Below are 22173 nucleotides of genomic sequence, written 5' to 3'. Positions count from 1 at the left end.
CATCTGGAATATTGTGTTCGGTTCTGGGCCCGTCAGCTCAAGAGGGACAGGAACTGCTGGAGAGAGTCCAGCGCAGAGCCACAAAGATGATGAAGGGAGTGGAACATCTCCCTTATGACGAAAGGCTGAAGCAGCTGGGTCTCTTTAGCTTGGAGAGGAGGAGGCTGAGGGGTGACCTCATTAATATTTATAAATATGTCAAGGGTGAGTGTCAGGAGGATGGAGCCAGGCTCTTTTCAGTGATGTCCAATGACAGGACAAGGGGCGATGGATACAAGCTGGAACATAGGAGGTTCCACAAAAACATTAGGAAAAACTTTTTCACTGTGAGGGTGTCAGAGCACTGGCACAGGCTGCCCAGGGAGGTTGTGGAGTCTCCTTTTCTGGAGACATTCAAAACCCTCCTGGACGCGTTCCTGTGTGACCTACTGTAGGTGATCCTGCTCTGGAAGGGCTGCTTGTATATGTGATCTTTTGAAGTCCTTTCCAACCCCTGACATTCTGTGATTCTGTGATTCTGTGATCAGTGTCTGCCAAGTCCCTGGTGTACAAATTACAATACTTAAGGTACAAGACATCTTCCTTGTGTTTGATACAGCAGTGCTACTGTGTACTGCTAATCTCCAGGTCACAGCAGGTGAACTACAGCAACTTGCCCAACATGTTACTGCTTGCAAGATCAATGCTTTCTGTTTTGTCATATACACCCTGTTTTCTGAGGTATGTTGTCTTGTCCTAGAGGTAAATGTACTGGATTTCATGAGATTCTCTCCTCTAGCACTAATTAATTCCTGCAGAACATGTTTTCCATACTCTGTTTCGTATTGCAAAGGAATTAGAGATAAGAATTTGCAAGGAATTTAGTGGAATCAAAGGTGTCAGAGAAAAAGCAACAGAAGGCAGAAGAAAAAGCAAAGAAGTTGACTTTAGATGAGCAGAGTTTAAATGTGATCATAAAACCAAAAATCCTTGGGGTAAGTCAGGATGGTGCATCTAAAGAGATCCTCATAGAAGAAACACTGGCAATTAAAGAAAAAATAACTAGAAAAGAACTCTTTGGTCTACCCTAACAGTGAAATTTTGAAATTGAGGGGGTTTTAAAATGTTCGATGTCTGTAGAACTATAGTTACAGTGCTAATGTAGGGGAAAGCTTTAGGTGGTGATTGTTTCTAGTAGCAATAGCATCAGTTAACTTCATACAGCTTGTTCAAGTTTTTGTGTGACCTTAGAGACCTGTTCCACAGCCTTGATAAAATCCAGTAGTATATTACTTCACCTCTTTATAATATCATTACAGTATATTTTTCTCTTCATGATTTGTTCATGCCTAAAGCATTTCTGAATTATGTGATCATATTCTGCTAAAATTTACCAAAGGTGCAATTTGCTTTCAAGGAAGTGACTGCAGTGACACAAAATTTTGCCTCATTGCAATGGTGATAAATAAGGAGGTGCACCTGGAAATAGACTGACCTCTGTATCCCATATTTGTGTTTAGTCTTTTTCATTAGAAATGAGAGCACTTGTCCATCAGTAGGTATTCTGCTGTGGATGGCCAAGGCGAAGATCCTGTGATAATCATTAAACTTGCGTGTGTATTCACAGGACAGATCAGAGAGAGAGGCCTAAACCAGGAAATAAGGCCATATGGCTCTTCAGGAGAAACAGCTTTTTGAGTATAATGTCAGCTTTGTCAGGATTGATAGCCGGATGTCTTTATAGTCTACCCAGGTCAGCTTCGTGCTTTAGAAAGGTAACTCATGAACTTACATGACTTGGTGTTCCCATTGCCGCTGTAGGGGAAGGTCAGTGGAATTACTTTACAGAGAAAGCCCACGAGATCAGACCTGAACTCACCCCATTTGTAGGAAGATTGTTCGTCTCTGTAGAATCTCATTTTTGCCCACTCCAGATGTCACTGAACTAAGTGAGAAGAATGATGGAGACCGTAGGCTTGATTTTTGTACAGGTGGAGCAAGTGTTTGTTTTCACACACAACTTCGCAATTAGCCATTGAAGGTACATAAACAATGAAAATGTTGTTGCATGCTAGTTAAATAGACATTTGAGAATAGAAGTGCAGCCACTCTGCTGGCTTGATACAGTGATGGCAGGAATGTCCCATGCTTTAGGATAATTGCTTTAATTGAAACGGTTGTGTCACAGTGCTACAGCAATTTAGCCACTTCTCACTCTGAAGTTTACGAGCAGGCTTCTATAATTTTCATTTCCATTAGTGGAATGTCTCCGAGAAGCATCAGGACTTTCTTGAAAACATTTGCCATTATCTGCAAGTAATTCTAAAGTGCTTTCTGTTGTACTTCCCACGATGAATCCATTTTGGCTCACTTCAGGGGATTTGCCTTGCAGAATTCCAGCAACCAAAAGCTAGAGATGCATTTTCAGATACATTTACTGGATGTGTGTCAGGTGTGCTGACTGGGAAAATCAATGCCCTCTGAACAGATGAGGGGCAGTTCGTTATGCTAAGGCCACTGATTAGTGCTGAATTAAATGTTCTCATTCTGTTTCCAAATGTTAAATTACAGGGACTGTTTGAAGTGCTAGTGAAACTTTTTCTGTACTTTCTTATTATGCCATTTTAACTGATCAGGGCAAGCAATATGAAGAATTGAGTGACTGAGTCTTTGAAAAGATTTCAAAGGGGTCAAGAAACTAAAGGTCTTCTGTTTCTGGAGTCTCATTTCAGCTAGTATGTATGCTTGCCATTCTCATCCTACATACAGCCCAAATGGAAATACATCTTCTTGAGACTAGAGGAAAGGTGCAAATCTCCAAGAGAAGATGGGAGTCTGTGTCTCTTGTGCTTTCTTATATTTCTCATGCTCCATTTTTTTGTCATTGGGTCACGACCCTTGGCTACACATCTTTTTTTTAGGGTTGACTGTGGCAAGTTTTTGTGTGGTTATAGGAATTCATGGGCAGCTGAGTGAGCAACAGGGAATGACATTGTGCTCCAGTACCCTACATGGAAAAGGATGTGGACGATCCAAAAATATATGGTGATCCATCTTTTGGGTAAATGGTGTGTAAGTGCCACTGTTTGTTTTTTACCAAAGCATCCTAAGGCAATGGGATTGTAGAGCCCATTTTTAAGCTCTAACCTAATTGAAATCAGCCTTATTTAAGTCAAACAAAATATACTAATGCTGATTTGCTAGAAACAACTGGTAAAATACAGATATCTAGAAGTAAAGCACACAATCTACAAACATTAAGACTTACTAGGCAAGAAATAGGTTGGCATCTGTGCAGAGGACTTGCTTTCCTAGATCTAGCAGAGTTGTTATCAAAGATGAGTATTACCAAGTACTTTTTGCTCCCTTCTAACCGCACAGAAACTATCTTTTAGAACATTGCAAGATTCATAAACTGATGTATCTGTTTAAGAGTAGCCCTCAGTCTTTGATTTTTACTTTGCCTTCCTGTTTTAGTGCATTAGGCTTGAGATTTGCTTTCACTGATACACCTGACTTTTTTTTTCTTCAGTCTATTGCTTTTTTACAGCAACAATTAAAAGTTTATCTTTTGCCTTATGTATGCAAGTTTTTCAGTCCTATGTGGTCACACTAGTCTGCAAAGAAGATCTTCTTTGGTTCTTGTGAGATTGAGCAGGTCTTTTCAAAGAAAGCCTCAGATCCCATGTTTCACGAGATGTGCGTTTTTGGGCAAGTACATACCAATAACTAAAGAAGAGTTTTGCATGTCAGCAGAACCCTTTCAGGTTATGGATGACTGCATAAATTCTCTTACTGTTTTTCATTGCCAAACTAATTTCAAGGGAACAAAATTCATCTCAACTTACATTATATTACAAGTGCAGTAACTTCAAAGAAATATTCAGCGAGAGATGAAAATAATGAAGGAAGAAAAAACTCTAGATGAAAGTAAAGCATTGTTACTGTGGCATCAGTATTGGCTAGTGTTGCATTACAGCTAGACTTCAGCTTTTGTTTCAGGTTAAAATGATACTGTTTTGAAGGCAGAGTTTTGAGTGGGCTTTAATTTTCAAGTAAGCTGCATTCAAGCGTCTACGTCATTGTAGGATTTCTGAAAGCGAAATCATTATGTGACAGGAAAAAGCTAAAGGTGTATGGAGTAGATCTGAGACAAGAGACTTTGTAACTATTCCTAAGATAAACTTTGACTGTATATTTAAAGTCAGGCAAGCATTTCAAAATAGCGATATTTCACCTTTTAATGTAATTTTTGGGAAGTAAGATGTAGGTATTGCATTCCTGCTTAGTATCAAAGTTAGCTCTCAATCTATAAGGCAGATTAATGGCAGAAAAAAATCACAAACATTTAATTCAAAACAAACTCACATTTGGTTTCTCACAGATGACTTGATAGCACTAGCTGCTCTCTTCAAACCAATAAACATTGCACCAAAGTGCAGCACAAAACACCTCACTTGTATGAGTCTCTCCTCAACAATATGATCCTTTTCTCTGTATATAGATAGAAAAGACAAATTAAATATGGCAGCCGTATTAAAGTTTTATGAGATGTATGTTTCAGAGCCTTCCTTCCATCAAGTGTGATGTTAGATATATTTCACTCCCTTTTCTTATACAAATAAAGCTTGCCTTCTCATATAAAAAAATCAATATTGTTAAAAAGAAATGCAGCTGAGCCTTCAATAAACGTCTTAACACCTTTCTCATTCACACTTAGCTAAGATCAAAGCTGCAGGCTTAGATGCCGATATATTCTATGGAAATAGAATTAATTAATCTTCCTTTATATTTTCAGTACAACTTCCTCACTTTTATATTTAGAATTTCTTGAGTACTCAAGCCTTGTACTGTCCATTTGCACAGTGGTAAACTTTCTTATGTATATTTTTATTATGATTATTATATAATGTCAGCACTTTAAGAATATTTCTCCGGAAGTACTTATTCCTCCACGCCCAGCACACAGGGAGCTCTTTAAGTGGGCCTGAATAGTTGGATCCAGCAGTTCTTTCCTGCTCTGGGGTGGTGGGAATGCCTTTTGAGTGCTTCCAATCTGTGTAGGGCTCAGGAACAGTTGTGCAGCATTCTTCACCAGTGCTCTCCTTCTACATGAAGAGGAAACTTAGGCTCTTGGCCAAGTAGGTGCTGTCGAAGATGCCAGCAAATCCCTCTTTTGCACAAGGAGGACACCAAGATTCTGTGAAGCTGTAAAAACATGTTATTACTATTCAATTTAAACATGTTTTTTATCCCTCCCTACAATTTCACTTACCTGTGTCCTTATGCAAGTCCATCATAACAGAAGAAAACGCAGCTGAGGAGGAACTTAAAATGAGACCTTTTAACTTAGAGACTGAACATGAACTTCCTGTGCATATCTGAGGTAATCTCAAGTGAGATTATTTTATTCTTTACATACACTGTATCAAGGAACTCCTACCATGTATACAGTTTTGGATTCCTTAGAAAGTGTTTTGAAAAGGCAAGAGAGTTCAAAAAAGTGCAGAAAGAAGTTCTATAAAGCCTTTCTTGTAGTGGGAAGAGTAATAATCCTAGTTTACAAACTAATGAAGGCAAGGCTATGAGTTACTTCACGGGATTCTGAAGACCTTAGGGGACAGATTTCTGAGACAAGCTATGTCATTAAGTTTGCAGATGAAATTATATTCTGTGGCTGGAAGTTGAAACTACGCAAATTCAAACATGTAAAAAAAATAATTCTTAGATCACCTTCATGGTTTAAGCATCCGCCTTAAATCTGTGTTCTTTGAAGGACTGCTACAGTGCTTTTAGCATATAGGAACTGAAAATAGAAGATTCTTGGTGACTCCATTTCTTGTGATATGAAATGATATGGTCAGACTGACAAAGCTTTTGATCTTACAGTTCTGTTAATATAATTTTTTCTTTTGAAACTCTAGCAAGCTTCATAGCTTTTTGTTTCTACTTTTTATTGTGTGAGTTATGGAAAATCAAATGAGACTCTGAAATCAAATAACATTGCAGCATTGCAGCAGATAGCTTATCCTAGTGTCGTAAAAACACATAACTTTGCTCTGAGTTAAATGAGAAATGCACTACTATTTATTTTGACAATTAAACTTCAGCATTTCAGCAAAACCTGGCATTTTTTTCAGAATACTTTTACCATGGAAAAAGAAGCAGTCACCTTTCCAAATACATTTTGACAAATATTACTCTGCTCTAATGTGTTGGTCAGGATTGGTCATCTTGAAATATCATCACCGACTACCATATTGAGCATCACTCTATATGATTTCTTATGACAGAAGACTTTTTGGAAGGATGAGTATTCACAAATATTTAAAAGATGGTAGCTATCCAAGGATCTCATAAACACATAATGAACACAGGACACTAAGCTCTCATGTCCCTATTCTACAAGTTTCAGTCAGCCTTCAGCTGAGTAAACTTTGTTTCAGATACCTCCTGAGTAAAGAATGAATGAACAAAATTCGGAAATAATTTATTCAAAAAAGAGGGGAAATCCAATATAGCGGTAATTGTCGACTGGAGCTCTAGATTCAGTTTCTTTGTTTGCACAAGGGCTTACATGGGATCCTTGACAAGTTTTATATTCTCCTTAGCTACATCTATCCTGTACTTCTGGCAGTGCATCCAAAGAAATATTTTAGCTCTATATATGCCCACCATTTCCATATCTTTTGATATTCACAAAGAAACAGCTTAGATACTTACCTGCGAAGAAGCTCTGGTGCGCTGCAGCCAAGTGCCAGTCAGGTTGTCTGACACATCAGGAACCTGGGAGACACGGTTTTGTGCAGTGAAGTGCAGCAGCTGTGTCTGTTCCTGAGTCTCTTACTGCTGTTCCACCAGGCTGTGATTGTGAACTGCTTCAGGGGTGTTAAGCTACCCTGGCATCTTAATATATACTTTATTGGTCAGCAAATCAGTTTTTTTATGATTTCATAGAATTACGAAATGGTTGAGGTTGGAAGGGACATCTTGTACAACCACCCTGCTCAGGTAGGGCCGGAGTCAGGACCACGTCCAGGCACCTTTTGAGTAGCTCCAAAGAGGGAGATTCCAGAACCTCCCTGGGCAGCCTGTGCCAGTGCTCACAGCAAAAAAAGCATTTCCTGATTTTTGGTGGCAGCCTGCTGTGTTTCAGCTTGTGCCTGTTGCCGGTTTCATACTCTCACCCTAGTAACACTGTGGAAGAGCATTTGTCTTCTTACTAGCATCATATTTTACATCTTAAAAGGAGAGCAGAACTAAAAAAATGTTGTTCTACATTTATTTTTTGTCAGATTTGTAAGTAATTTTGTTGCAATAAGGACAGTAAAGAAAGATCAATAACGGCTGTCTTAATACTGTGCCAAAATATCCTAAACATACCAACCCTGTTTCTAATGAAGTCAGATCATGTCCAGTGTTCAGATGTTTGCTTTTGACATTAAAAAGTAGCTGTTGCATTTTTAATAGTATCACCTATTTGTTAAGAATCTAAGAGTGAGCAGAATGTGTGAATGTGCTTTGCTTTCTATACTGTAGTTTCGTATTTATTCTGAAATACTAGTTGAAGCTATTCTAAACATAAAATATTCTGAGCTATTTTACCAGCATTTTTGTGGGTGATCATTCTGCCTTGGTCTAGAAGCTGTTTATACTCTCAAGGTGATGGCATGACTTGTTTTTTCAGCACCTCAAATTTTTAAGGTGGGGGGGAAACTAATACTCTGTCTTTTGATATTCATAGGGGATTCAAAATGCATTTGAAAATAATATTTTAATGTTTTTTCTTCTCTTTAGAAAATACAAAGGATATTCTTGTGATATATGAACGAGAAGCAGAAGAGTGGGCTCTGTATTTAAAATATCTTTTTGGACACATAGTGAACAAAGAAGGAATCTTACTCTATGATCTAGAGACTTTGTCTTTGAAGCACCAGGAGCTACTCTCTTTACATCATTATAAATGTAAACTCCTAATAGTATCATGTGGACTTATTGACTGCCTGAATAGAAGGAGAAGGTCTTTTCTGGAGCAAGTTCTAAAACCTCTGGATAATGTGGTGATTCTACTTTGTGGGGTGGAGAATTCAGAGAGTCTTCATGAGATACTGAACCTAGATGGAGGCAGCAAAGAGATTTCTACTGATCAGGAACCTGAGGAGTATCTCTCTGTTGTAACGGAAATTATTCAACCAGGTAATATAAAACTGAAAACTTTGTATGATTATTAAAGAGGTTTTTTAGCTGTATTAATATAATTAGGAAGATTAAAAAGTTGTAATTTCGATTTTTTGGAGCAGTTATGTCTCTTCCGCTTGATCCAACAGTTTTAGTGTCATGATACATTTCTTTTTGAAATGTGATAAAACTGTTGTAGTTCAGCTTTATTTTCACAGGGAAGCAACTTTGGAAAGTCTAAAATCTGCCACTGGCACTACCATCACTACTTCATCATGAGAACGAAGAGTTGACTTGCTTCTTTGTTTCCTGAGTTTACAAATGGCTTAATTTCCTGTGTGAAACACAAAAGCTGTAAGAGCAGAAGTTCTCTTCCACTTCAGCCAGCGCAAGTAGCAAGTCTATACTGGAAGGACTAAAACTATCCAGTTTGAATGTGTTTGCACATCCATGGAAACTACAAAGAAGCATTAAGGTAAAAATTGGCACTTCTGGAACGTAAGAAAAACCTATCTGAGGGTGAGAGGTACTGAAATGGAAAAGTCTGTGCACATGATTTGGTTTAACCCAAAGTTTAATTTTGCTGGGCTGCACAAATGAAAAAAAAGAATTAGCTTTAGAAAGACAAATATATGGGCCACTTTGGAAAGACGATGTAAGTTGTGCACAGATTTCAGGTAGATGGCTGTGTGTTTTCCTTTGAGAACATGTTTACTACTGCTTCTTTGTAGTTTCTAGATTTCTTACTTTCTCTCAGCTCTTGCTATTTTGTCATAATTATGTCTACTAAACAGAGCATTTTGTGTTTGTTACTTGCAAGGTTCCCTCTTATTGGCATGGCAGCTTGTGCTTGAGAAAGATATCTTGTGGTTCAGGATATCAGGTTCATAGATTAATCTGCTTTTGGATGCAGATGAACAACCACAAATACACTTTTCAACACAGAGGTAGAGAGACTCCAGCTGAGGCAGAATGACCTAGCTGAATGCCCCTGCTGTCATATGCTTGAGCAGATAAGCTTGAGCATACTATAAAGCTTTCAAACCTGCCCACAATGTGTCTACACAGTCTGACTGTATCAGATCAATGCTTTCAAAACTATATTTTAGACTCCTCTTTCCCAACAATCTCCTGTTCTAACATTTCTTGCTGTTAAGTATTTATTAACCTTTTCCTCAGTGTATCTTTTTTTGAGCATCTCTCAGACTTTAAGTTTTGGAGTTGAAGTTGCCTGATTTTTTTTCAGGAGGTAACATTTGCAGTTTCTGACGGTGTCTGATGAGTAGCTTCATACTGAAATTCCTTGGCAGCTTTTTAGTGAAATGAAAACAGTAGGTCTGTTGCCATAAGGGTGGCAGAATAATTTTTACTGCTTTAAGAGTGGTAAATCAGTCTTTCAAGGGTAGGAAGAGACAACGAAATTTTCCAGTCGGTTAGCAGAAAAGATACTAAGATAGCGTGCACCTAGAGATAGCAAGTAGACTGTGATTTAGAAGGTTTTAACAAGCTGTTCATCCTTGGGCTTGTGTGGAACCAGACCTAAGTGGGGCTTTCCTAGTCAAGACCCTCATTATGGAGATTAGAGGGTAAGAAAACATGAAAAATTATTTATGAAAGGCCAGAAGTGAGCCAAAATTAAATGTGGCAGTGAGAGATGGCGACCACCACCTCAATTCAGATCGCTGAAAACTCAACCCCCTGCCTCCATCCTCAAGGAGCATGCGTGCCAATTTAAATGAGAGGTGAAGCTAATTTTGATATACTGATCCAGTGATAAATTTAACTGTTATCACTAAGGAGTAATTGTAGAATTAGTGGCAAGTTAGGTGTGTTTGTACTAATAAGTTACAAAATAAATACGTTGCAGTTTTTTGATGAGGTATGCTAGCTTCAGCTAGCATCCAAGCTTGGCTCACTTTCTTAATAAACCAATGACGTCTTTCTAAACTATCGTTTGGTTTAGAGAGTTCTTGCTTTACAGTTGCTGCTTTCGGCAACAGGTCTATACTGTGTGTGTCTATATAGGAAGGACCCCAAGACAGTTGACTCATGCATGGGAAATTGCAGACTTTTGTGTAAACAGTTTCCTAGGAGACCGTTGATGGTGCTTTGCTTAAGTCTATGCATTCACAAAAATACGTATTGCATCTGCCATTGGGATTTTATTTGCATTGTAATGTCAAGTAACTAACCGATGCTCAAATGATCTTTTCCTTGGCAGTGATCAATATCAGCAACCTCAGAGACAAGTGCAAAGTTGAATTAGTCAATGCATTGTGGAAGGTCTCAGACTCAATGTGTACATCTTTACCAGGGATGCACAGGCTGTGGCTGGGATCAGACAAGTTCAATTGACTGAACTAGATTCAGCACTGGGAGTAGTGTAGTTGTCTAGTGCTTCAGGGTGTAAGCCCTCCTCCATACACATAGCTGAGAACTGCTCTGGCCCTGTTTTTTGTGTTGTAGTGTGCTCTAGCCATCAGGCAGGCCAGCTTAGATTGGTGCTTGCTAGGAGAGCTCTACACTGTTCTCTGTTGCACAATGAAACTATTCGAAGTGCAAGATTTGCTGCCAACTGAGTCTTGATTTAAGCTCTGAGGAATGAAGGTGTGTATGTGACTGTTGCAATGTATGTATTTATCATACTCTTTTGTTGAATCTTGTTAAACTCTCAGCCTATGCGATATCAGTGGCAGGGATTTTGACAGATTATGAGCCCAGAGAACAGATTTTTCTGCTCTATTTAAAATGGTTTGCTAAGGGATTATTAAGTATACTTGGATTATTTTTCCTCTGGAGCAATTTTTTTTTTTATGCCTTTCTTCAAGACTATGCACTCACAACACTTCCTGTCTCTCCTCATATGGTTCACATAAGCCTGTGGAAGCCACTCTGCAAGATATTTGAAAAGTCATGGCAATCAGGTGAAGTCCCTAGTGGCTGGAAAAAGGAAAACATTGCATCCATTTTTAAAATGGGTAGAAAGAAGGACCACAGGAACAACAGACCTGTCAGTCTCACCTTTGTGCCTGGAAAGATCATAGAATGGATTCTCCTGTAAGTTCTGCTAAGGCACATGGAGGTCAGGGAAGTGATTCTAGACAGTCAGCATGGCTTCACCAAGGGCAAGGCCTGACAAACCAACCCAATGGCCTTCTGTGATGGAGTGACTACATCAGTGGACAAGGGAAGAGCTATAGATTTCATTTGTCTGGACTTCTGTTAGGCCTTTGACATGATTCCCACAACGTCCTTCTCTCTGAGTTGGAGAGATTTGGACATGATGAGTAGACTGTTTAGTGGACTAGGAAACAATTAGATGGTTGCAGTCAATGGCTCAATGTCCAGATGGAGATCTGTGACAAGTGGTGTCCCTCAGGGGTCCATGCTGGGACCTGTACTGTTTAATATCTTCATTGATGGCATAGACAGTGGGATCAAGGGCACCCTCAGCAAGTTTGCAGAGGACACCAAGCTGTGTGGTGCAGTTGACACATTGGAGGAACAAGATACCATCCAGAGAGACCTTAACAAACTTGGTAAGTAGGCCCATGTGAACCTCATGAGATTCAATAAGGCCAAGTGCAAGGTTCTGCACTGGGGTCAGGGCACCCTCTGGTATTGATACAGGCTGGGGGATGAAGGGATTGAGAGCAGCTCTTTGGAGAAGGACTTGAGGGTACTGGTGGATGAAAAGCTGGACAGGAGCCAGCAGCATGTGTTCACAGCCCAGGAAGCCAAAAGAAGCATCAAAAGAAGCATGGCCAGCAGGTCGAGGGAGGTGATTCTGCCCCTCTGCTCTAGTGAGTCCTCACCTGGAGTACTGTGTCCAGCCCTGGAGCCCTCAGCACAGGAAAGACATGGACCTGTTGGAGCAAGTCCAGAGGAGGGCCACAGAAATGATCAGAAGGATGGAACACCTCTTGTATGAAGAAAGTCTGAAAGAGTTGGAGTTGTTCAGCCTGGAGAAGTCTCTAGGGAGACCTTATTGTTGCCTTCCAGTACTTAAAGGAGCCTGTAAGAAAGATGGGGATGATGTTTTTAGCAGGGCCTGTTGTGACAGGACCAAGGGGTAATGGTTTTAAACTGAAAGCAATAGATTTGGACTAGATATAAGGAAGAAATTTTTAACAAGGATAGTGAAACACTGAAGCGGATTGCCCAGAGAGAAGCCAGGTAGAAACCCCATCCCAGGAAACATCAGGGTCAGGTTGGATGGGGCTCTGAGCAGCCTAATCTGGTTAAACATATCCTTGCTTACTGCAGAGAGTTTGGACTAGGTGACCTTTAAACAGTGCTTCCAACCCTAAATATTCTATGATTCTATGGTCATGTTCTGTTGCTTCTAAATCTTTTCAGTGCTTGTTCCTTGTATTTCTGCTTTTGGAGATAGGGATGCAAACACTTTCAGGTATGTTTTTCATGCTTTTCCATTCCTTTATTTCCCTTAAGCTGTTCATCACTGTTAACTTGTTCATTCATGCATTTGTACCTTCTTATCTCCTAAGTATTAACAAGTGCTGTCATTCTACCAAAGTCTAAAACTTCAGTGATATGCTTTAATTACAATGATTATACGGTACCATACAGTCATGCACCACTGCCACTAAATCCTCTTAATCTCTTAGGACAGTGGGCCATCAAGATCCTAGGTCATATCGATGCCAGGGCTCAGGAGTGGCTTGTGAGTTCTTAGGACAACTGAAGAGAGATGCTAAATCAGGTTGTTACCTCATAGTCCCGAAGAGTGTTAGTAACAGCATAGCTTAGGCATTAGTAATCACCACCCTTCCATTACAGCTTTCTCCATGCACTGCAGAGTTTGTAGGCAAGATAAATTCTCAGCTCTCTCTTCTCTCCTAGATGCTGTCCTCTTTTGCAGTCTCTACAGTCTGAGTACTCAAATGTAGGCAGTCAATGACGATGGATTTTCTTAGGCTGCCTGCTAGAGTTGTGCTGATGAGTACTTTATCATTGTCTCCAGTGGGCAAGCGTTTCACTAGATTTTGACAAATTCACAGATTTTAGACTTGGAATCCCTGAAGAAAAGCAGCTAAAGTTCTAACAAGAACCAAAGCTAAAGAGAAGACAAAACCACTAGAATTTTTGTTTCTGAATACTGAATACATTGGATGGGGGAGGGGTGTGAACTAAAGTCTTGGCTGTAAAGATTTCTCACATGGACACCCAAGACTCGGTAGGTAGGGGGGAGCTGTCAGGTGGTTCTGGCCTTGTTCACTGCCGCGGGAGGTTGCAGTAGATGAGACCACACAGTTGTGTCTCCCTTTACTCCTTCCACAAAGTATTTAGCATGCCAGTGTTGGTGTTTTAAGGCAGTGAGGTCTTGTAGTTATTGAGGAGGACCTCAAATGCCAATCAAACTTTTTAATTAAAATGAAAATAATCTCTATGAATTTATATTAACCAGAAGAGCAGAAGGGGTGTTTTGTTAGCTGACATGTGTTGCGGTAGAGTCCTTGTTTCCATTTTGTCCTCCCAACAAGTCTTTGAACAGCTCTTCGGGACTGCTGCTAAGATTATCAGATTAGTAACACTTTCTGAGGTTTGATATTTCTTCATCTCCATACAGAATGATTGCTGGGATGCAATCCTTTAACAGGGAGGACTGTCAGCAAAACGTATGGCTAATGTCACTAGCTTATTTCACGTGGCACATGATCCTGGCGATTTTGAACCAGAAGAGAAACTGAAATGGCAGCCTGGAGGTGGCAACCACAGATAGGATGTTGAGACTGCCATAACCTGCTGCTTAGACTGTTCTAAGTTCTTTGTTCTTCTCTTGTTTAAGCAAAATCTGGAGAAGACTTTTATTTGTCAGAGAATCAGGTTTCCTGGCAGCTCATGTTTCTGTCTGCCTAGTCATGGTGACCTGGACCCTTGGATTCTGAAGTACACATCATGCATATGATGCTTTTTCTTTTTATTTTTGACACCTGGAAAAGTGAAGGTACTGACATCTTAAAGTGAATGTAGTTTTGACTGCATGTAGGACGAATCATTAAAATTTTAGTAATAATGACAGTCAAATTATTAGAACATAAGCATTACTGCAACAACATTTACTAATTTAATGTGCTGTGATCTTCTTGTTGCTTATTTAGGTTTTAGATTTTGTATTGAAAATGAATGAATGGAGTTATCATCATTAGTCTGCTCTTTCAAGGTTGCAAGTGGACATCATCCAAATTTGTGTCTTGTTTATGGCATAACAGTCATCAGTCAGTATTTAGTTGCAGTTGTGAGGCTACTTCTAAAGCTTGCAAGTAATTTAAGTTTTCCAGCAGGTATTTTGCAGCTGACCTGTAAAAAGGCTGTGTGAATCTATAGCCTTACATGTCATCTATATAATATATTATTGACCATCATCAGGTTTGCATTGTGGTTACCAGTCTCAACTCCTGAAAAGTTATTATTGGAAGGTGTTTAGAGAAGTCCTCTGGAAGTGCATTCTCTGTATATTTTTTGACACACAAGTGTTGTTAAACAAAATTAATATTTGTAATTTCACCATTGTGCATTTCTATTAAGTTACTGTCAACTTCTTAGAAATAAGACAAAATAAGAGTTGTGTTGTTTTCCAGTTTAAAAAAGTCCTTATACCTATTGCTGAAAAATTAAAATGTAGCAAAAATATATAATTAATATTACAATATCCTAACACCTATTGCTGAAAAATTAAAATGTAGCAAAAAATTAATTAAAAAATAATTAAAAATAATTAATAGTAATATTACAATAGCAAAAGAACAACTTTTGCGGGGTATAGAATCAGATTTTGCTCTTGGTGGGATCTCTCTGTACTTATTTAAATGTCTCTGAGGACAGAACTTTGTCCAGAAAATGTTATTACAGTTACAAAGATAGACGTTCAGAAGTCAAAATGTTACAGGTACAAAGTAGCCTGTTAACCTGTAGGTATGACCCTTGTCCATAGCACTGATTGGCTTTAATTGAGTAGGTGCATTTTTCCCACCCCCACCAAGAACCTGCCCTGATTAGTAGACATGATAAATAGTGCTCAGTTAATTAGCAGTTATTTGATGCTTTGTTTTGTGTTCGAGTTTGCATTTGCATTATTTATGCATTGAATGTCACTCAAATCCTGTTGAGAAAACAAAATTATTAATTTCCTAATGTGCTTTCCTTTCTGCATTGCGTGCTGCCCAAACATTATTTTATTTTTCATCATTTTAGCAAGATTAGGGTGAAGGATTTCTTCCACTTTATGACATTACTTTTGATAGAACTTACAGTATATAGTATCTTTTAAATCCATATTCAGACTCTCTTTAATTTCAGATGTGTTTGTGACTGTGTGGATGTCTACAGGTCAGCTGTAAGGTCTTCCACAGAAAGACCATACCAAACTAATGAGCACTTCTGAAAAGCATGTTTTAAAAGCCTTCTAGCTTTTTCTGCCTTGAAACATCAGGCTGGGAACCTGAAATTACCTAAATTTTCTAGAGCAGCAGTCAGCTAATGTCACTGTCTTTTCCTTCACTGAAATCCTCTCCTCATCCACTAGACTGCCATTATTACAAGAATATGTGAATCAGAATAAAGTAAACAACACTTTCTTTAAATACAAAACCACAAATCGATACCTGAGTAGGCCTAACTTGTGCACCATCCGCGATACAGGTCAACATAAAAGAAATAGTCAACAAAGGAGAAATACTCCTTTTGAGCGTTTGGTTTTATGCAACCTTAATAAAGGCATCGTAAAACAGTCACTTTCCCAGGCTCTCCTTCTCATCCTAGTTTTGGTGTCTACCTTTTTAAGTCTTCATGCCTTGTGCCAATATTTATTATTCACTTCTGGAGCACCCATCAATATATACGGGATCCCACCGATTCTGTACAACAGCATGTGTATTGAGTTTGCTGGATCTCACAATATGGAGCTCAAGCAGGCCTGATCTTTTCCATCAATGTTACTTCAGATGTGAAAAAAACAGATGAAACTTGATGAGCATAATATGGCAGAAAGTCTCCAGGTAGTTATTAAGCCCTCAAAATTGTTTCAGCAAATCAAAATTGAAAGTTGTTTAATATTTGACTAGTACTTTGCGTAATGTGGCCATGGATTTTTGACCAAATGCTGGAAACAGTATAGCCAGATTTATTGTAGTAACAAACACAGCCTTGCTTAGTTGTCTTGTCTTCCAAATCCCAATGCCAACATCAGTTTTCTGTATTTCACTTTGCTGCATATGATTCATTCTCTTTCCTTTTGCCCAACTTCTTTCCCATTTTTTGCTATGGTGATTTTCAGGGAAAGTTTTCTTCCTCAAGACCTCATTTCTTGTCTAATACATTAAATGGAAAAGATCAATCACAGGTGTGTTTACTATCTGAAGATATCTCTAGGCTTGTTCCTTTCCACTAGCCCTTGGATTTTAATTATGTTTTTTTTCTATCACCAAAACTGTAGTTTTAAAATAGCTTTCTCTTACATCTAAAATAACAGGAGAATTTAATCTAAAAAGAAGAAAGTGGAAATCAATGTGATGTTATTTGCTTACCTGAAGTTTTAGGTTGCTTGTCCATTTGTTTTCCTAACTTTGTTTTATTTTGCCGTTTTTTTCCTTCCCCCTTTCTTAGGCTAAGGCAACTAGGATAGCAGTGATCACTGTCATCAAAGTTGATGATCATTTAAAGATATTTCCAAGTAGGTACTATTAAAGAATTATTCTTTTTTCCTAGGTGAGCCACAGAATGAAATCTTTCTCTTATATCTATGAGGAAGTTCTTGCAGATGGTGAGTTGAATTCCCCTTGCATTTACTTAGATAAAGCCGGTACTCTTCAGTTTTGTAGAGGAACAGGCCTTGTTCTCAAACGTGCACTCACACATCTATACCCACACATTCTTGTGAGAATTGTGAAAAGGGGAGAGGATTCAACAGGGACGTTTCTTTTTTCCTTTAATTTCAGAGTAGAGAAAGAGGAAGGCACAGAGAGCTTTCCTTTCATGTTACAAGCATGAAGAGTTTTGCTTGTAGTAAAAAGAGAGCTGATTGGAAATTTCAGATAGATCAGTCATACTCACATTTGCAGCAGACAGTGGTTGAGAGAAGCCCTGCATGATGACTTCAGTGACTGTTGCCATTTGTCATTCTGGTTTGTTTATATTTGTGAGAGCCTGTAAAGGCTTTTCTTAGCTGGAAGAACAGACTGGCAAAATCTCCACTTGCTTTTAGTAAAGAGCTACATAACATGTTTTCTGTCCCCAGTTCTTTCTTCAACAACTTTATTTCTGGGTTGACGCTGTTGCACCAGGATGAGTAAGTTATTTTGGAATTCCAGGCATAATAGTTCTATGCTATTGGACTCTCAGGTTACTGGCTCTGTGGATCTGTTTCGCTGGCAAGGTGTAAGGGCAGAAGGATGTTGCAAGCTTTCTGGCTCTTACTGGCACAAATTCAGTACACGTCAGTTGTGTATGGGATTTAGAATTTTAAATTGTTTAGTGAATTTTAAGACACGAGCATCAACCTGTGTGCTTCTAAATACTTCGTACAGTGCTTTAGTTCATAATGCAGAACAATCTTGGAGCATGTGAATTGGATTCCTTTAAGATAAAACTAAATGGGAAATTACACTCAGGGAGCTTAGTAGGTGCACCTCCAGTATTAAAAGGTGTGCATCGTACAGGTCTAGACCAGAACTAGTTGGAATTATGTCCCTTTGAAATGTGTATAGTGTGGAAGGGAGTGTTTAACACCAACTATTTCTGTACTAAATCTTCTCCTATTAGTCCCCCCTGCCTTTCTGATGGCGACTGTTCCTGACCTTCTTGCCATCTTGGATGTACTAGTGTCGTGAGTTAGGGCTGGGCTGGCCACTAAACGCGGACAGATGCTCTCTAATCCCCTCTCCCTCCCCAAACGGGAAGGAAAAGGGAATGAGAAAGAGAGACTTACGGATTGGAAAATATAAGATCAAAACAGCTTTAATGAATAAGGAAATAATAAAAATAGTGAACTATATACATCTATACAAAATTGATATAAAACCTGACTCCCTCCACCCTGTGGCAATTGCCACTGATACTTCAGAGCAGGCAGCACTGGAGAAGTCCCAGGCTCAGTGGCAGAGGGGAGCTGGATACGGGAGCTGGATTCAGGAGCTCAGGATTGGAATCAAAGGGAGAAGATCAGACAGAGTCCTCTCTGGACACTGGCCATTGCAGAAAAAAGAGACAGAAGCTCTCATGATCGCTCAATTTATGCTAAATATGATGTATATGGGATAGAATATTCTTGTTAGTCACTTGGCCTGTCTATTACCCCCTGCAGGTGCAACCTTTTACTTCATTGTGACCCCTCTCACTACCCGGCACCCCCAGCGTGGCACACAAGAGCCAGCAGTGGCCTTGATCACTGTAGGAATAAGTATCAGCAAGACCCTTTCTGCAGCCCAGTCCCAGGCAGTAACTGTAAACATCAGGTGTTATCACTGCCAGTAGCACACACTGTCTGCAAAAACATGATGCTGACTTCAGAAGGTGCAGCCTCTAAGAAAAGACTGAGCTGAGAAGTAAAAATCACTGAACAGAACTGGTTCTGTTTAGCTCAAACCAGGACAACTGATGTGATGGAAAGGTGCTGTAAAGCTGCACTGTTTTATCCCTACAGGCCTATTGTCAAGGTTTCTAAGGATGTTTCTGTTGGTCCTATGTTGAATGTGTCATGGGTCAGTGCAGTTGAAGTTTGTTGGTGTAAAGAACGCTTTTTGTCATTACTGGCTCATCATCCATGCATTCAATAAGCTGGCATCACTGTTCCTCTCATTCATGCTTATGATGTCCAAAAAAGGAGACAGTAAAAGATGGAATGGTAAGAGAAAGCAGAGAATCCCTAGAAAAGAAAGGACTGGGATGATGTTCCTCCAGGCTACTCCAGCTTTAAACCCTGCATCTCTTTGTGTGAATCTCTTTCTACTTTTCTATGAGGACTTTAAGAGCAGCTTTAAGTCCAAGTTTCCCATCATCTGACTGGCTGATGTTGTAATAAAGTGAACTGGGGATTTTCCAGCTAAGAAAGTATTGCATTAAAAGCAAAAATTTCACTTGAAACATATGCTGAAGTTGCCTGCACCACAGTTCTTGGCAGTCATCTTGATAGAACTGATTGCATGTAGTGTTTGCTGACTGATGATGTCTAGGTATTGGTTAAGAGGATGAAAGAGATTCTCAATTGCTGTGGTGAGTGGAAGGGCCAACTACAAAAGAGATATTCCCAAAATTGTTCTGTATGTGTGGTTATCGCTAACTCATGAATGAATGTAAGGAAATAGGTGGCCAAGATTTCTTCTGTGGTGGTGCAACAGGGAGCAGTTGTCTGATACCATTGCAGAACTTTGGAGGGAAAAGCAGCCCAAAGCCAAGAACGACAAGACCGCAGCTCCAGATGAGACAGTGTTTGTGCCCTGCAGAAAGTCAGTGAATCTTTAGGTAACGAGACAGGATTTGACTTTAGATGAATTGTGAAAAAATGTTTCTAGAGACTTTCTCTTCTCTTTGCTTCTTCCTAATAAGAAGGAAGTGTGTGCAGTGCTTAATTGTATGTATGACTCAAAACAGAAATGTCAGGAGAAATAATAAACCAAGAAAGGATTTTTGCTAGAACCCATTTTTCCTAGAACAGCACTTTATGTAAGGTCTTAAGTGGAGACTGGCATGCTGAAAGCTGAAGTTAGTTTTGAGTGTACAGGATAAGCTGAGAGAAGGTGGAATTTAGACTTGAACTGGAAGGGAAGTTGAAGAGATTAGAAGCATAATGCTAACTGAGAAATTTATGGCAACAAGGATGGTGGTGTGGTTTAAGTCCAACCGTCAAGAAACCACCACGTGGCCACCCACTCACTGCTCGCCCCCATTGGGATGGGGAGGAGAAAATGTAATGGAAGGCTTATGAGTCGAGATAAGGACAGGGAGATCACTCACCAGTTATGGTCACAGGCAAAGCAGTCTTGATTTGGGGGAAAAAATAATCTGTTTAATTTGTTGCCAATCAAATCGGAGTAGGGTAATGCGAAATAAACCCACATCTTAAAAACACCTTCCCTGACCCTTCCCTTCTTCTCAGGCTCACTTTGCTCCTCATTTCTCTACTTCCTCCTCCACAGTGGTGCAGGAGGATGTGGAACGGGGGTTGTGATCAGTTCATCACATGTTTCTGCTGCTCCTTCCTTCTCGGGGAGGACTCCTCACACTCTTCCCCCACTCTAGCATGGCTCCCTTCCATAGAGTAAAGTCCTGCAGGAGCAGACTGCTGCAGCACGGGCACAGCCCTCTTTGGGCACAGCCATCTACTTCCAGCATAGAGTCCTGCATCAGCTGTAGGTGGGCATCTGCTCCACCGTTAACCTTCATGGGCTGCAGGGGCTCAGCCTGTCATCTCACAAGCTGCAGGGAAATCTCTGCTGCATCTCCCCACCGTGTTCACCGACTTTGATGTCTGCATAGGTGTTTCTCTCACATCCTACTTCTGCCTCTGCTGCAGGCTTTCTTACAGATTTTTTTTGGTGTGGGGTTTTTTTTTTCCCTTCTTATATGTGATACCACAGAGGTGCTACCACTGTCACTGATTGGCTCCACCTTGGCTGGAGGTGGATCTGTGTTGGAGCTGATGAAGCTCCTTGCGGCTTCTCACAGGAGTCAACCCTGTAGCCCCTCCACTGCTGCCAAGACCTTTCCACACAAACCCAACACAGGTGGAAACAGCAGTGAGTGGATGGCAGGCCATGTAAATTAAAACAAGCCCAAAGCAAACTAAATTATATCTGATAAAGCAAAGATAGATGGGAATGAGCAAGAGCTAACAATCAATAAGAAGTGATTGACTGAAGTGAATTGTGCGAGGCCTTGAGGGAGAAGGTCAGACAGTACATTGGAAAATGGAAAAACAATATGATCACTGAGATCCTTTGGGGAAATATGAGTTACAAGCAGATGTGAAAACAATTGATTTGCTAGTGAGTGATGGAAAAGATCCGGTTGTGGAATGCTAATCGTCATGATGTGAATGTATGTGGACTCATTCCTGCAGGTGATAATGGAACAAGTCAGCTCTTTAGCCACTCAAACGTAGTTATGTGTTTACTTTTATTTCTGGTTTCTGTATAAGAAAAATAAACTTATTATTAGAAAGCTGTGTTTTTATGAATTCCCTTGTGGCTCCTCAGGAAATTTTCTGCTCCCCAAATAATTGTTATTTATGGTTTGTACCAAGACTGGAAGATTGAAACAATCTTACTAGGAATTGGGTATGCAGCCTTGTAACCACACACGTGAATGCCTTATTGTGGAATTGGCATTTGTCATTTTACCTGCAAAATGGAGCTAACACTCAGATTTAGTTACCCATTGGGTGATATTCAGCTTCAGAAAAGAGTGGTCTGCTTCTGTGAAATAGCTTTGTCTTTTTGCACATTTGCCATTAAGACTTGTATTGTAGCATTAATTAGCTGGACCAGTTATGGATGGGCAAGCAGAGCACAAAAAGAGGATTAAAAAGTAATAGCCAGGTGCCTGTTAAGTTTTACAGAAGACATCTTCTAGTCCTGCTCAGAGGTCTCATCAAACTAACGTATATGTGCATACTGTATTGTCTCTATCCTTTACATACTAAACTGGAGAGAGGCCAGCACAGTCCTATTTTAGTAAAATGTACCTGTTCTGAGGCCTAGGTGTTGAATTAAAGGACAGTATCTTAAAAGTTAAAGACCTCAGATTACTTTCCTAGTCATAACCCTAAAAAAAGGAAAATCATCAGGAGTTAGAAAATAAGCATGGTTTTCAAATGTGTTTAAAAATATTACTCTTGATTGTGTTCCTGTGAAAGCAGTATACCTTTTTTAGCCCACTTTAAGGGTCAATAGGTTTTAGCTATTTCCAGCCAAAGGTGGGAGTAAGTAGCAGAGCAGCCTGTCCCCTAATGAGTCAGTCTTGCTGACAACTCACTTTTTTTTCCCCTTCTTTCATACCAGT

General features: G+C 39.7%; 1 protein-coding gene across 1 annotated transcript in view; it reads left to right on the top strand.

Annotated features, from left to right (window-relative positions):
- Nucleotides 1-7776: 7776 nt before the first annotated feature.
- LOC104278850 (B-cell scaffold protein with ankyrin repeats-like) overlaps nucleotides 7777-22173 on the top strand; it is a gene marked incomplete at both ends in the record, with an annotated part of 42611 nt that continues 28214 nt past the window's right edge. Inside the window, 3 exon segments of the mRNA XM_009875951.1 lie at nucleotides 7777-8175; nucleotides 16885-16900; nucleotides 16902-16939. Coding sequence (XP_009874253.1) covers nucleotides 7777-8175; nucleotides 16885-16900; nucleotides 16902-16939 — 453 coding nt within the window.

Source organism: Apaloderma vittatum, unplaced genomic scaffold, assembly GCF_000703405.1.
Source record: "Apaloderma vittatum isolate BGI_N311 unplaced genomic scaffold, ASM70340v1 scaffold10859, whole genome shotgun sequence".
In the NCBI taxonomy this organism is placed as follows: domain Eukaryota; kingdom Metazoa; phylum Chordata; class Aves; order Trogoniformes; family Trogonidae; genus Apaloderma; species Apaloderma vittatum.
Note: the sequence above shows the minus strand (reverse complement) of the source record. Positions and strands in the feature narration are given on the sequence as shown.